The sequence below is a fragment of the Brassica napus genome, chromosome C1 (assembly GCF_020379485.1).
Source record: "Brassica napus cultivar Da-Ae chromosome C1, Da-Ae, whole genome shotgun sequence".
NCBI classification, from domain to species: Eukaryota; Viridiplantae; Streptophyta; class Magnoliopsida; order Brassicales; family Brassicaceae; genus Brassica; species Brassica napus.
Genome location: NC_063444.1, coordinates 50,434,173 through 50,447,635, shown reverse-complemented (window position 1 = coordinate 50,447,635; position 13,463 = coordinate 50,434,173). Strand labels below are relative to the sequence as shown.

The 13,463-nt window shown below is 36.1% G+C and overlaps 3 protein-coding genes across 3 annotated transcripts; 2 read left to right on the top strand and 1 right to left on the bottom strand.

The window, feature by feature from the left end:
• The first annotated feature begins 42 nt into the window (after positions 1-42).
• On the top strand, positions 43-2,401 carry LOC106445313 (putative syntaxin-131). The gene is made up of 13 exons (XM_013886839.3): positions 43-106; positions 232-281; positions 510-614; positions 694-799; positions 882-970; positions 1,036-1,109; positions 1,188-1,230; positions 1,306-1,366; positions 1,466-1,491; positions 1,579-1,656; positions 1,748-1,828; positions 1,892-1,957; positions 2,044-2,401. Exons 2-13 carry the CDS (start codon positions 264-266, stop codon positions 2,218-2,220), a joined length of 924 nt encoding a protein of 307 aa, XP_013742293.1. The 5' UTR covers positions 43-106; positions 232-263; the 3' UTR covers positions 2,221-2,401.
• A 38-nt stretch (positions 2,402-2,439) lies between these two features.
• LOC106445307 (protein EMBRYO SAC DEVELOPMENT ARREST 30-like) lies at positions 2,440-6,749 on the bottom strand. The gene is made up of 11 exons (XM_013886828.3): positions 6,447-6,749; positions 6,139-6,357; positions 5,970-6,054; positions 5,706-5,776; positions 5,534-5,622; positions 5,190-5,433; positions 4,896-5,008; positions 4,553-4,643; positions 4,286-4,414; positions 3,421-3,974; positions 2,440-3,323 (listed from the first exon to the last, which is right to left on the bottom strand). Exons 2-11 carry the CDS (start codon positions 6,301-6,303, stop codon positions 2,894-2,896), a joined length of 1,971 nt encoding a protein of 656 aa, XP_013742282.2. The 5' UTR covers positions 6,304-6,357; positions 6,447-6,749; the 3' UTR covers positions 2,440-2,893.
• A 2,452-nt stretch (positions 6,750-9,201) lies between these two features.
• LOC106433062 (5'-adenylylsulfate reductase-like 5) lies at positions 9,202-11,357 on the top strand. Its single transcript, XM_048745783.1, has 4 exons — positions 9,202-9,530; positions 9,768-9,952; positions 10,392-10,516; positions 10,588-11,357. Exons 1-4 carry the CDS (start codon positions 9,369-9,371, stop codon positions 11,010-11,012), a joined length of 897 nt encoding a protein of 298 aa, XP_048601740.1. The 5' UTR covers positions 9,202-9,368; the 3' UTR covers positions 11,013-11,357.
• The last annotated feature ends 2,106 nt before the right edge of the window (positions 11,358-13,463 follow it).

Here is a 13,463-nt window from a genome sequence, read left to right as displayed (position 1 = left end):
ATCTCCTCTTTGTATTATCTTTTCTTATTAAATTCTATGATTAAAAAGGGAAAACACACAAAAAGAAAGAGAACAAGAGAGATCTGGGTTTATCTGATAAAACCAGGTTTGCTTTTCCTTCTTGTTCTATTTTCTTAAACTTTATTTATGCATATTTAGGTTAGATTTTTCTGCATGGGATCTGGAGTTTGGTTGATTGTTGAGCAAGTTTCTTTTCATCCTATCTTATAGATCTTCTTCTTCTCTAACCAAGTTCTCCGACAATGAACGACCTCTTAAAGGTTTGTCTTTATCTTTCCCTTCCAACTTTTCTTTGGACCATTTTTGTTCTAACTTCTATGCCAAGCAACGTTTCCGTGTAATTAAAATTAGAAACTACGTAGGGCTTTTTGCTTGGGTAACAAGTTTTGTATTATATAACGTCTCTTTAGCTCGACATTTTCCCCGGGACAAAGGCTTGGGTTACACCGTTTAATAAGATGATGTGACAAACGCTTTTTATTGGACAGGGCTCGTCAGAGTTCTCGAGAGATCGATCAAACAGAAGCGATATTGAGTCAGCACATGGACCAGGTAACTCTGGAGATCTCGGCCTCGCCGGTTTCTTCAAAAAGGTAATACGTTTCATCTCTATTTAACTCTTCTCAATATGTGTCGAATGTGTATATTGAGATCATATTAATTACTGTTTAGGTCGGAGAAATCGATAGTCAATATGAGAAGCTTGACAAGCATCTCAAGAAGCTTCAGGCAGCACACGAGGAGACTAAAGCCGTCACCAAGGGTCCTGCAATGAAATGTAATTAAAAACTTAGAGACAAGTTCTTGATTCAAGATTTAGATGAATTGAAAGATGGCTTCTCTTTGTTGTTGTTGTGTAGCAATCAAGCAGAGGATGGAGAGAGATGTTGATGAAGTGGGAAGAATCTCTCGTTTCATCAAAGGAAAGATCGAAGAACTTGATAGAGAGGTTAGGCCGCTTAGAGATGAATACATTGTTGCTTCTCTTTATATGTTCTGAATTGATTTGTACAGAATCTTGAGAACCGGAGTAAACCGGGATGTGGGAAAGGAACTGGAGTAGACAGAACAAGAGCAGCCACAACTATGTGAGTATTTGTTTACTTAATCAATTGCTATGTTTCAAGATTCTGGTCCCTTCCTTAATATATGTTTTTTATCCGCAGCGCGATAAAGAAGAAGTTCAAGGACAAGATATCTGAATTCCAAGTAAGTTTTGAGAAGTGATTCTTCAAAATCCTCCAAGAAAGTTAGTCCTAAGCTTTTAAAGTTTGTTCACTGCAGACTCTAAGACAAAACATTCACCAAGAATACAGAGAAGTTGTGGAGAGGCGTGTGTTTACAGGTTTTGAATTTGAGCATCTATCTAAAGACTCTAACTGTTTTTCATTGTTGATCTTCTGATAGCTATTGTTTGTGTTGTTTTGGTTCTTGACAATGGTAGTGACTGGGCAACGAGCTGATGAAGAGGCAAGAACTTATAGTTAATTTTTCTCAATTTAAAATCTATTGAATTGGTTTTAGTACTGGTTCATGATAATCTTGTTTGGTGTGTAGATGGTCGATAGATTGATTGAAACGGGAGACAGTGAGCAGATTTTTCAGAAAGCAATCATGGAGCAAGGACGAGGCCAGGTTAGTATTTATGTTTAGGCTAATAGCATGACTACGTAAGCAACAAGACAGCTACGTGTATCTCAAGTTAGGTTATTTTCTGGCTTTGCAGATAATGGATACACTAGCTGAGATTCAGGAACGTCATGACGCTGTCAGAGATTTAGAGAAGAAACTCCTTGACCTCCAACAGGTAAACCTTGCTCTGCTTTACCAAAATTGTCGGAATGATTCACCTTCTGTTTTTGGTTGGTAGGTGTTTCTTGATATGGCCGTGCTGGTGGATGCACAGGGAGAGATGCTAGACAACATAGAGAATATGGTAACAGTCTCTTCATTATCTTTGATGAAACTCTTCTGAGTTTAGAATTATTCAAAACCCTTATTGCTCTGTTTCTGCTCTAACAGGTCTCAAGCGCCGTGGATCATGTTCAATCCGGGAACAACCAACTAACAAAGGCACTAAAGAAACAGAAAAGTTCAAGGAAATGGATGTGCATTGCCATCCTCATCCTTCTTATCATCATCATCATTACAGTTGTCTCTGTTATCAAACCATGGACACAGAAACATGGTGGTGCTTAGAGTTCTCTTCTCCCTGCCCTGCTTCTGAAGCTTTTGTATACAACAGTTTAACATATACATACATGTATCAACCCATCAAAAAACATCCTTCCATTGTCACTAACAAAATGATGTATTCTTTTGATTGGATCAATGAAAGAACTTAACTATTCTAATACCATCTCAGTGAACATCCCAGTCTAATGAATATGAATGTGGAGCAAAACCGGAGACAGCAAGTGAATATAAAAACTCTGTTGAAATTTACTTTTATCTTTCATATCTGTAGTGTGTGAAAACAATTCCAGAAAAAAAAACTATTGGAGAAAAAGAGACGAAAGAATCTGAATAAACCTTTTATCAGATTTACAATGAATGTGGAAAAAGAAACAAAGATACCTCCAGCTTCACCTTTGCTTCATGGGAAGACCTTAGAGAAGGATGAAGCATAACGGTCGTCCTTTGCTGCGTCAGTCATCCTTCGCTGCATAAGGGCGCTTGGAGGCAATACCAATATCTTTGACGTATAAAGAGTATGCAACTAAGGAACTACTACCAAAAGAATAAAACTAAAAAAGCTTATTCTCAGTAACTATAGAAAACAAGAAAAGAAAACCTCCGTTTGTTTGCTTCTTCGCCTTATCTGAAGAATCAAATGACACCTGACAGCAGAATCTGCATCCTAGTCACAGTGCTAGTCATTGGGATCCCATTCTTCATCCTGGTCAAAGGCTGAAGCCACCTTACTCTTCGCAAACTCTTCTTCAGTTTCTGACTGTTCAGTGAGAAGGTCATGTTCATAATCAGGCTGATCACCATCATCATTTTTACTCTTTTCCACCCCAGCTGATTTTATCCATTTAGGGCATTCATCCTCACCTCCATAGAGAAATCTGCCGTCATCACTTCGTATCTGTCTGGATTCTTCAAGGGGAGATGTTCTGCATGAGCATTCAGGAAGTGGATGCGAAAGAAACAACCTCGGTTTCGACAGCATAGACTGCCTGATTAGCCCACTTTCACCCAAACTTGAGTTCAGATGTTCCCTCACACGAACTGTCCAGTTACGGTTGGGATGGTACATGTCCTCACGGGTTATGTTGAAAAGTTCTTGAATAACTTTCCTGTGAGAAAAAAAAACAACCAGCCATTAACTAAGTAGTGAGCTAAAGCCAACAAGATCATTTGAATCATTAACTGACGAGTAATAAACTTTCTTACCTGTCCAGTCTATATGTTCGTGACGAGGGTCTTTCATAGAGTCTCTGACCCATCACCAAGCTTGAAAAATCTGGCAACCCACTACCGTCGTTGTTGAAACCAGGCAAAAACACATCAGCTTCTACAGATACCACAAAGTCAAGTGCATCCCACAGTAACCTGTGCGCTTGATTCCTGAGATCCATAGGTGAAGGGATTGGTTCTGTATCATTCTCTGTAAGCCAACCATACCATCCTTCTTTTTCGTGCTGGTAGATAGGTCTGTCTGTAGGAGGAGGGAGAGGTCTAGGCCGAGGACCTGCCTTGTTCCACTCTTCTTTGAGCTGCTTATCGCTTTTTCTAGGAGGCATTTCGTACGTATTTTCTGGAAGAGGCGTCTCAGGACCAACCAATTCTGATAATTCTTCCGTGCTGCATAAAGAAGTTCGGTCCACTAGATTAGGGAACATGGCACGCAGAGGGATCAAAACACGATGGCCGCCAAACATTTCTGAACCAGCTAAGTATATAATCGCTTTTTGAGAATAACCCAATGCTTTCAAAAGAATTCCAACCTGCAACATTTCAATATCAATAAACTCTTTAGCATCATCACAATAGCCAATGCACTTCCATCAGAACAGCAGTAGGGAAATGTCCAATTGGTGCATTAGGCTGCATATATTTTTTTTTGTTAGAAACTCCAAGAATTCAAACAAATAGGGACCATATGTTTCCGAGGCAGGCTCAGCTTTCAAGAGGCATCATGAAGGTAGACATAAAGGGAATTTAGATATAAAATGGGTCCATATTAAGCATTTTTAGCATAATCTGAGAGAAGCAACAATGTATAAGCATTAAGCATTAAGATATAAAATGGTTCTACCTCTTCTGGCATGAGAGGACATAAGCCATTGTCCCTGCGCAAGTGTGAGTCAACAATAAGTTCTTCGGAAATAAACTTCTGCTTGATCATCTGAGCCCGCCGATACTGAATGAGTTCACTGTGAAGATCCTTTAAAAACAGAAACGATGATGTAAGAAGCCATCTCCATCGTTCAAAACTACTTCCCCATGTAACTCAAGCGCAAATGGTAGATAGGAAAAAAAAAGAGTTTCTGATATAAACATGGAGAAGGTTGAAAACTTTTACCTGGAAAAGCTCAGCACAACCATGATATGCCAATTTGTCCCTCACTAAGCCAGGATGATAAGACAAGAAGGGTTGACCTGATCTCCGTAACCTGGCAAAGGTAAAATACGTAGCTCAAAAATATCAGGGACGCACAGTTATTAGGGAGCCGATGGACAAATCGTGACATAAGTATAGTCAAGCTAAATTTAAAAAGGGCAAACCCTAACACTTATTTATAATTATTCCCAGCTAGGTACCCCGGGACTAAAGAAACAAAAGCTTAGCATATCAAGAGCCATAACTATATCCTGTTTTAGTCCTTTGCGCCAGTTAAATTTCTAACTGCAAGTATCATAAGTACCTGTCAACCATCTTCTTGCCTAGCACCTGGATTTCTGAACGAAGCTGGAGAGCATGGAAGGCAACTCTACACCTTAGTCTTTGTAGTTCAGGCATTGAAGCTGGCAAAGTTGACTGAAAACAAGACAGCTTGGTTGAGAATAAAACACTTTGTCTAACTCTAACCAATATAACAACCAAAACATGATATGGCGAGTTATGGTAGTTTGCAAGCAGAAAGATATCTACTGATCTAATAGTTACTGCATACAAGCAAAAATCACTCTTAAGGGAAACAAAACAAGACACGCATTACCTGCAAGCATCCCCCATCAGAGACGACCAATCCAATAACACCAGCTTTCTTTAACTTTGGCAATACATCCTCGAGGTAAAATTTTGTTGATGCAGAGTTTTTGGGCTTAAAAAGAGGGAACTCATTCCTTTTTCTTGCGGCTTTCAAGCTCTCAGGGAGTGTCTTCGCAACGATAACATCGTTTTTGAGAAAGGATATAAACTGCTCTTCATCATAAAGATAAGAGAAACTCTTGAACTTGTTGCTGCACATCGTGTAAAAAAAAATACACTAGAGTAAACACAAGTCTGATACCAAAGGCAAAGAAAAATGCTTTGACAGAACATAGAGTTAGGAGGTACTACCTGATGCCTTTAGAGCGAAGACTTTCCTGAAGCTCTGGAATGATAAGAGTAGCATTTAGAAGCCTGGAGATGGTGACAAGATCACATATCTAGCAAATTTGACAAAGATGTCATCAACATGAATAACAACAAAAAAAATGGATTTCAAAGTATCAAGTCAAGTGATACATACAGAAGATCTGATCTTGTCAAATCCCCCAAATATCTTCGCATAAATGTAGCCGTTGTTTGTTGAACTGGGCGCTGCAAAGAGAAAACATCAAGAAAAATAAACAAAAATCCAAATATTCCAAAGAAATAAAAAAAAAATCATAAAAGACCTCAAGAGGCTTCTCATGTTCAAACACAACATACAACATCCATAATAATGGCTCCCAATCATGTTGGTGACAACAATGATCAATGCAGAACAGAACACACAACATAGTAGTAGTACCAGGATAACTAGTTCTAGGATTGGCATAGGGTTGTAAGGTCTCCAACGATCTGACAGGCCGCCACAAGTGCTTATTTCTAAAATCCTGCAACAACAACAGTAAACACAACACTTAAACTAAATTCTCCAAAACTGAAACCAAAATCAATTCTTTTCTTTTTATACTAACCTGTGAACCTAACAAAGAATCAAAATCTTGCCAAAGAGTGCCTCTCGCATAAGAAGCCAGCTGTACAGAAGAAGACTTTGTGATCGAGAGATGAACAAGGAGAGATCCTACTGATAAAATGAGCACCAAGAGTGCAATCCACTTTATCCTCGATCTGAACACCATCGCCTCCTACCACCAGCTCGTAAAAATCGAGCTCCTTTCTCTAATCAAACAACCCTAAATTCCAAAATTCAAAAGCTCAATTTAGAATAATCACACCGACAACGAAGGAGCTTCCTCTTTATTTATTTTTTACAATTGCATACCCAAGAGGACGAATTAAAGGCGAGATCCAGGATTATACGCTTTGGATCTGATCAGAGGGATTGTATCAAGAAGAGGAGATATCTCCGCATCGAAGGTTCCAGGGGGAAGCAAACAAGCAACCCGTGCAAAGGAGTCAGAGGAAGAAGAAGAAGTAGTTCAATTCAATTTCGAGTCAGATCCACAGAGAGACAACTCACTGACACATTCCCAGAACTGAAATTTAATATTTTCTCCTGCGAGACAGAGCGAGAGAGAGAGAGAGAGAGAGAGTCTGCATTTTTTTATATATGAACGAACTCACACTGTAACTACTAACCGGTTTAGATTTCGGTTTACGATTCTCGGTTTAATCTACATATCAATAATACCCAATTATATCATCGGGTTAGTATTTGTCTCGGTTCTGTACGGTTTAGTTTGACTCAAACCAACAAACTTGGCATCCAAACCCAAATTGTTTTGCCGGTTCAAACCCAATGGTTCAAGCTCTGAACCCGGTTTGGGGAATTTATTTTGATCATGATTGATTCTGTAGATAAACATGAAGAAATCTTTTGGATTTTGCAGTATATAACTGTTACTAAACATATTTGAGAAATCTTTTTTGTTTGATTCCATCGTTCATTACGCAAAACTGGCATATTTACATTGAGATTTCTATCATATCTTTCATATAAGAAATGTGAAAAAAATGTCATTTATATTGTACAGTATATAAAATGTTTTTAAAATGTTTTTCAGATGATGATCATCATTTTTGGATCTGGGAAGTTACTGTGAGGAAGGTTTGTTCAGAATCAGGACAAGGGAAGCCATGGAAAAAACCGAGTTCTTCTTCACCTTTACTTAGAAGAGCTTGAAACAAAGGCTGGTTCAAGTAAAGAGACTGGCACAATGTATCTCTGGTTCTCTCCTAAGTACACAGCAAGAAACACTTTTGGTGCTGAAGTTGGTTTACTTGCAGCAAGAAACCTCTTACCAAAATTATTTTGAAGTTTCACGTTCTTGGATTGGTGGTTGTTTGCTGATGGTGATGATTCTGCTTTGGGTCGATATTTATAGGACTAACAAGTGTTTTGTGGGACATTCAAGAATAGTGTTTCACATGGTTATGTTTTCTCAGATGCTATAAGGTTGAAGAACATGATTAGATATTGGCATATATGCTCTTGTTTCTTCATGTTTCACTAGGAGTATTTTGTCCTCTTCTATGGTTGAAACTGAGTTATCATCACAAAATCTTTCTAGTAGAGGCCAAACATGTACATATGTGGGGACATTCTAATGAAGATGTTTTCAATCATATTCAGAAATAGGATCACATGCCAATGTTATAAAGGAAAGTTATATGGCTAAATTTTTTGTCTCTTTCTCTTTGTGGTATTGATATGATCATGAAATGAACACAATCATAATAGATCAATGGAGGAGCCCAATTGTCACTGTTGGAGAAAAAAAGTCATATGGTTGATTTGATGAGAAACAAAGTCACTTCACAACATCAATGCAGAAATAAAGTGTTTTTGTCTTCACTATAAAACAGAGTAATTAAGAAAGACACTAGTAAAAAAGGTCATTAGCTAGCAAAAACGTTTATATTAATATCATTAACTATGTAGAGATTTAAAGGGGGTTAAGCTGTGTTAGTGTTATGTTTGAGAGAGAGCAAGAAAGACATAAAAGAAGATTAATTGTTCCATCTTTGTTCTTAAGACAGACTCAGTTTCACCAATAGAACAAAGAAATCTCTGACACACGTACATGTTTTTGTACATCCAACAACAAGATCACATGTAATTTAAGGCCAAAAAGAAGCTTGGAATGTTCTTCTGAGGTGCTACTTTAAATATGAGTGAGGGAGACTTTGCACGGATTTTATGGGGGTAACGATAGAATGCAAATGGTCAAGGTGTATCAATTCTTACCTTTCCAGACTTGGATTTGGTCTTCTTTATTTCATTAAACATGGTAAAAAATCTCAATTCAGTCTTATCAAATTCGATAATACAATCATGATTTTCTTTTCATCTATAAAAACGGTTCAAATAGCTAAACAATCTTGGATAACACCTTCTTCATCATCATTTTGTAATAATATCATCTGAAAGTAAAATAATGAAAACATCATCAATGAAGTTTGCTTTTGTTTTCTTCTGCGCCATTACATGGGGTAAAATTCATTTTTTTTAACATGTAGTATTAGTTATTTACTATGCGAATTTTATTGAATAACATATATAAATATTGGTATTGTAGTGATGAGTATAGTAGCAGTTCCAGATGTTGAAGCAAAACAGTTAGCACCAGAAGAAGCTCCTTACGTTTTGTTGCATCGTGAAGGTTCTTCACAAAATGAATCTCCACAAAAGTTTATATTTAGATGCGACACACCTAGGTGTCAAATCATTTGTACGATTCGATGTTTTTGTATATGCTAAGCTTTATCTCTTCGTTAATAATATGTATTCACTAAAATAAAATAAAAAACTTGATTGTTGCACACATTGAACTGAATCCCTAGCATGTTATCAACCCTAAATGATCGCCATTATTAGACTAAAAGTGTATTAATTTCACGTATATACAAATCACATGAACAAATCTGAAAAAAAAAAAATCATTGACTTGTGTGATGTTGACCAATGAAATATATTGAGCCGTGTTGGGCCGAAATAAGGCTTTTGATAGGGCCCGTATGTTGATTAAAACGCAACACTTTGTGAAAGAAAGACAAAGGTGGGTCCCACTAGATTATGTTTTGTCTTAATGTATGAAAAATTAATAAAACTTGGGGAAAAAGACAAAAGGTAAAAGAAAAAATCCGGGATTTGCCCCAATTCGCGAGACATTAGGTTTTGTTCTTCACCAATTCATTATCTTTTATAAAATCATTCTGTTCAATTCTACCTCGAATCACCGCCATGGATCTTCGTGTTCCGTTTCTCCTCCTCATAGCTGTCTCATGCTTTCGCTCTAGCTTCGCTTCTTCGTCGCCGTCCGTTTGCAATCACGAGTCCGAGCAGTTCTGGTTCGATATACACTCGAAATGCCCTCCTTCTATGTATCCAACGCCTCCTATCGAGGTCAGGCTCTTGAATTTTGTATTATCAGTGTTATATTTAAATTAGTGGTCCAATACTTATGAAATTTACTTTAAGACATATGATTACTTATGTTTTAAACATAGCTCTGTCTAGTGTCTGTAGAGATGATTTAACAAAAATAAAAATAGGTGTCTTAGGCTATCTCTCAAGAGCATATAATTGGATTTTGAAGCTTTTATTTGTAATTAAAGCAGTGTTTAAATTTGCATGATGCAGATAGATGGAGACTCACTTGATAGGTTAATGTCTTTGAACCATGATGGAAATGCTTATGTGTCAGTGCTATTTTACGCTTCCTGGTGCCCCTTCTCACGTGCTCTGCGCTCTAAGTTTGATATGTTGAGCTCCATGTTCCCTCAGATACACCACCTAGCTCTGGACCATTCTCAAGCTCTACCATCGTAAGATGCCTACTTATTTATTACTCTTTTTTTAAAGACTAAATATTCTATTCCCATACTACTTATGTATAGCTACGAAGTGGATTGAATGGCTTGCATAAAAAAAACAATTGGTTACTTATAGTTTACTCTGGAATAAATAAATCTTAGATGGATTCTTATATTTTTCATAGGTAGATTAAGTTGTTCCCAAATCAGATATTTTTCATTGATATAGGATCAGTTTGTCAACAATATTATGTGAAAATAATGCTATGTGTGTTTGCTTCTAATTTTATCTTACATTTCATTGAAAAATATTCATTTGATTTATATCTGTTGATCACAAATATAGGTTAGCTAATTCATGTCTCCTTTGTGTAATTGTCTCATTAGTGGGTTCCTCTTCCATGTGATTGGCCACCTTTATTAACTCATTTCAATAATTAATTTGTTGCAGTGTCTTTTCAAGGTATGGCATCCATAGCCTACCTTCAATCCTGATGGTAAATCAAACTTCAAAAGCGCGGTACCACGGTCGAAAGGATCTTACATCCCTGATTGAGTTTTATGAGGAATCAACAGGTGATTGGCTATAGCACATTTCAGTTTAAACTTCAATCAATAATAATTGATTATTCTTTTGTTTTTTCAAGGTCTCAAACCTGTTCAGTATGTGTCTGAACCAGAACCAACAACCAGCGTAGACGCTACAGATGGTAACCTGATCACATGGTTACGCAAAGGGACATCTATTAGTGAAATATTCAAAGGAGATCCCTTCTTGGTGCTGTCTCTGGTGTTTGTCTGCTTACAAATGGCAATCCTCGTCTTCCCCATAGCAGAACAGCGTTTGAGAGCGTTGTGGGCTTCTTACGTTCCCAATCTGAACCTGGAAAGATTTGGAGAGGTGAGCCAAGTGTTCAGGCGTGCTGTTCACATGGTGGACGTGAGGAGGCTGTGGTTGAAACTAACGCTCGTCAAAACAAGGAGCTTCCATGAAAGGGCAAAGAACGCTCGAGCGTGGGCTTCATCGCTAGCATCTGTCTCCCTAGGCCAAACTTCATCAAACCAGTCCTGAGAAACATCCTTGTAGTAGTATCTTGTCAGCACTGGGAAGAGATAAAGACTAAGTGAGTTCGGGAACACTGAGTTTTTTAGTTTGTCTGCATGAAAGCATGTAAATCCAGGAACATCTTAATTTGCTTCTGTTTGTGAATATCTTTCACCTTTTTTTTATTTTATAAAAAGTTGAGATGTCTGTTTTTGACCTCATTTCTTTTACTGAATAATTTGACTGAGTTGATTAAAATTTGTCTGAATCTTCAGGGCAACTTTGTCTTGTAATGTTTTGTGTATTACATTTTGAGTGTGTGATCCAACTCCATTGCTGTTTTTTTTCTTAATTATCTACATTGATCTCTTATTCTTCTCCTTCTTTTTATGTCAGACTCATTGGTTTTGGATCTTATATATTTTTCAGTTTTGTCTTCTTGATGTCAGTAAAGAAGAGTGGAGAACCATCACATGATCTAATAATGGTTTGTGTCTATAAAGACACTTCTCATGCTTAAAATTTTGTCTGTTGAAGGGGGAATGTTTCCATTTTTCATCCTTTTTCTTCTCAAAAGCTCCAATTATAATACTTTATATTTGTGTTAATCGTTCTCTTCAAAATCATGATTGTTTCAACAAAAATGGGAATACGATACTTTATTGATAAACAACACAAGGAACAAATTTATCTTTTTAATATCAAATAACCTCAAGCATTTGGTCTGTGTAGCAAAGCAGGAGAGGTCGAAAACGAAATCCACTTAAGTGTGTTCTCTAGTCTTTGCTTGAATATTTATACGCAAATAGTTTCTCGGCGTCTGTTCTTGGAATGCATATAGGTGTAAGATGCCATGGTTGTTTGGAAGTTAGTCCAGAACATTAAGTCTTCTTCTATTTTTAACGTCTTTGTTATGGCTCTTATAGGGTTCTGTTGTTTCTCCACTGCTTTGATCTAACCAGTAATGATATAGAATCTTGATTCTTACATCAAAATTGTTCAACTTTTAGTTGCACATTAAAACGGTTTGCAAGTAATCCGGTAGATAGGCTATGGAATGGCTAATATTATGTTTGTGTGATAGATTTGGGATGTTCTCTTAAATGAAGAGGTAGTGGAGTTGTAGATTCATCACCATCTCGTTCCTCTGCAGCAAGAGCTATAGTTGGGTCTGCGGTTAGCTCCCATTCGTAGCATTTTATGAATGTTACTATAGTCTATAGCATGTGCTAGTAATCAAAACTTAAATGTCCAAAAGAAGAGAACAGAGTAGAAACATATGGAATAACTTGCAGAGCCTCAAAAAGTAAATTAAAAATTGAAAATAATTACTTTGGTCTCAACAATAACATAATGGGTCTATAATTACCAAATTTTTTTATTGAGCTATCAATAATTAGATTTAAACAATAGATAATCCATTGGATTTATAGATAATATAAATTAAATAGATATAATTTAATGTTGTAATATTTTACCTCCATATGTTAATTATTTAAATATTTGTTGATGTTAACTTTTAAAATTATAAAGATTTTTTTTTAAATAACAAAAATCATAGTATCTAACAATGATTAATCTTTACTACCTTAAACCAATGAAAACACATTTTAAACTATATAGTTTATTTTAAAAATTAAACCAAAATTAAATGTTTAATTATTTACTCGATAATATAAATCTGTGAAGCGAAAATATTAATTTTTAAAAAAAATTCTAAATTTGTGAAATGTTACAATATATTTGAATATTACAATAAAGCAATAATTACTAATCTTTATATGTAGAAGAAGATACAAATACATGTGAAAGTTTGAAACAATCTATTCAATGAAAAGAATATACCGTAAACTTATTATGTTTTAAAAATTGATAGACACAATATATATTATAATATATACCAATTTATAATTGAAAAAAAAAATTTATATAAAAATAAATGAAACAACTTTTAATCCAAGAAATCAAAATCAGTATATCTCGCAGTCAGTTATAAAAATACTAAAATAGCTTAAGAGGACTTGATCATGAGTAGTAAGAACTAGGACTAAAAGATCTTGTCAAATGAGGCAATCCATAGTTCTTGAAACGGGTCCCAAGAGGACCATTTCTTCTTTTGAGATCAGTTAATTGCGTTAGATAAGTTCTATCTCACTCTCAAAATGAATAAATTCAAAAAAAAAAAATCATTTACATGTCTCAATTATTATTAATCCAAACATTCTTTGAATCTTCTATCTTCTCTTCTATAATATGATCTTGAAACCACTTTACATTGGAGAGAGAACGAGCAAGAGGAGATGGAGAATACCTAAACACATTTGCCTCCAATAATTCAAAAGAAATAAAATCTTTTTCTTCTTTCTAAAACTCTGATAGACTTTCAATCTCAATTGTCCATAGTTCTCTTTCGAATTATGGGGTCAGCTCGAGTCTACATCACCCATCGGCTTCTTCATAAATCCAATAGTGAATAGC

Excerpts from the sequence above, each read along its gene's own strand:
- LOC106433062 (XM_048745783.1), top strand. The coding sequence starts at position 9,369 with ATGGATCTTCGTGTTCCGTTTCTCCTCCTCATAGCTGTCTCATGCTTT. Across the intron at positions 9,953-10,391 it reads CATTCTCAAGCTCTACCATC|TGTCTTTTCAAGGTATGGCA; the intron begins GTAAGATGCCTA and ends AATTTGTTGCAG. Across the intron at positions 10,517-10,587 it reads GTTTTATGAGGAATCAACAG|GTCTCAAACCTGTTCAGTAT; the intron begins GTGATTGGCTAT and ends TGTTTTTTCAAG.
- LOC106445307 (XM_013886828.3), bottom strand. The coding sequence starts at position 6,303 with ATGGTGTTCAGATCGAGGATAAAGTGGATTGCACTCTTGGTGCTCATT. Across the intron at positions 5,777-5,969 it reads TCCTAGAACTAGTTATCCTG|CGCCCAGTTCAACAAACAAC; the intron begins GTACTACTACTA and ends TTCTCTTTGCAG. Across the intron at positions 5,434-5,533 it reads CTTCGCTCTAAAGGCATCAG|CAACAAGTTCAAGAGTTTCT; the intron begins GTAGTACCTCCT and ends CACGATGTGCAG.
- LOC106445313 (XM_013886839.3), top strand. Across the intron at positions 615-693 it reads TCGCCGGTTTCTTCAAAAAG|GTCGGAGAAATCGATAGTCA; the intron begins GTAATACGTTTC and ends ATTACTGTTTAG. Across the intron at positions 1,657-1,747 it reads TGGAGCAAGGACGAGGCCAG|ATAATGGATACACTAGCTGA; the intron begins GTTAGTATTTAT and ends CTGGCTTTGCAG.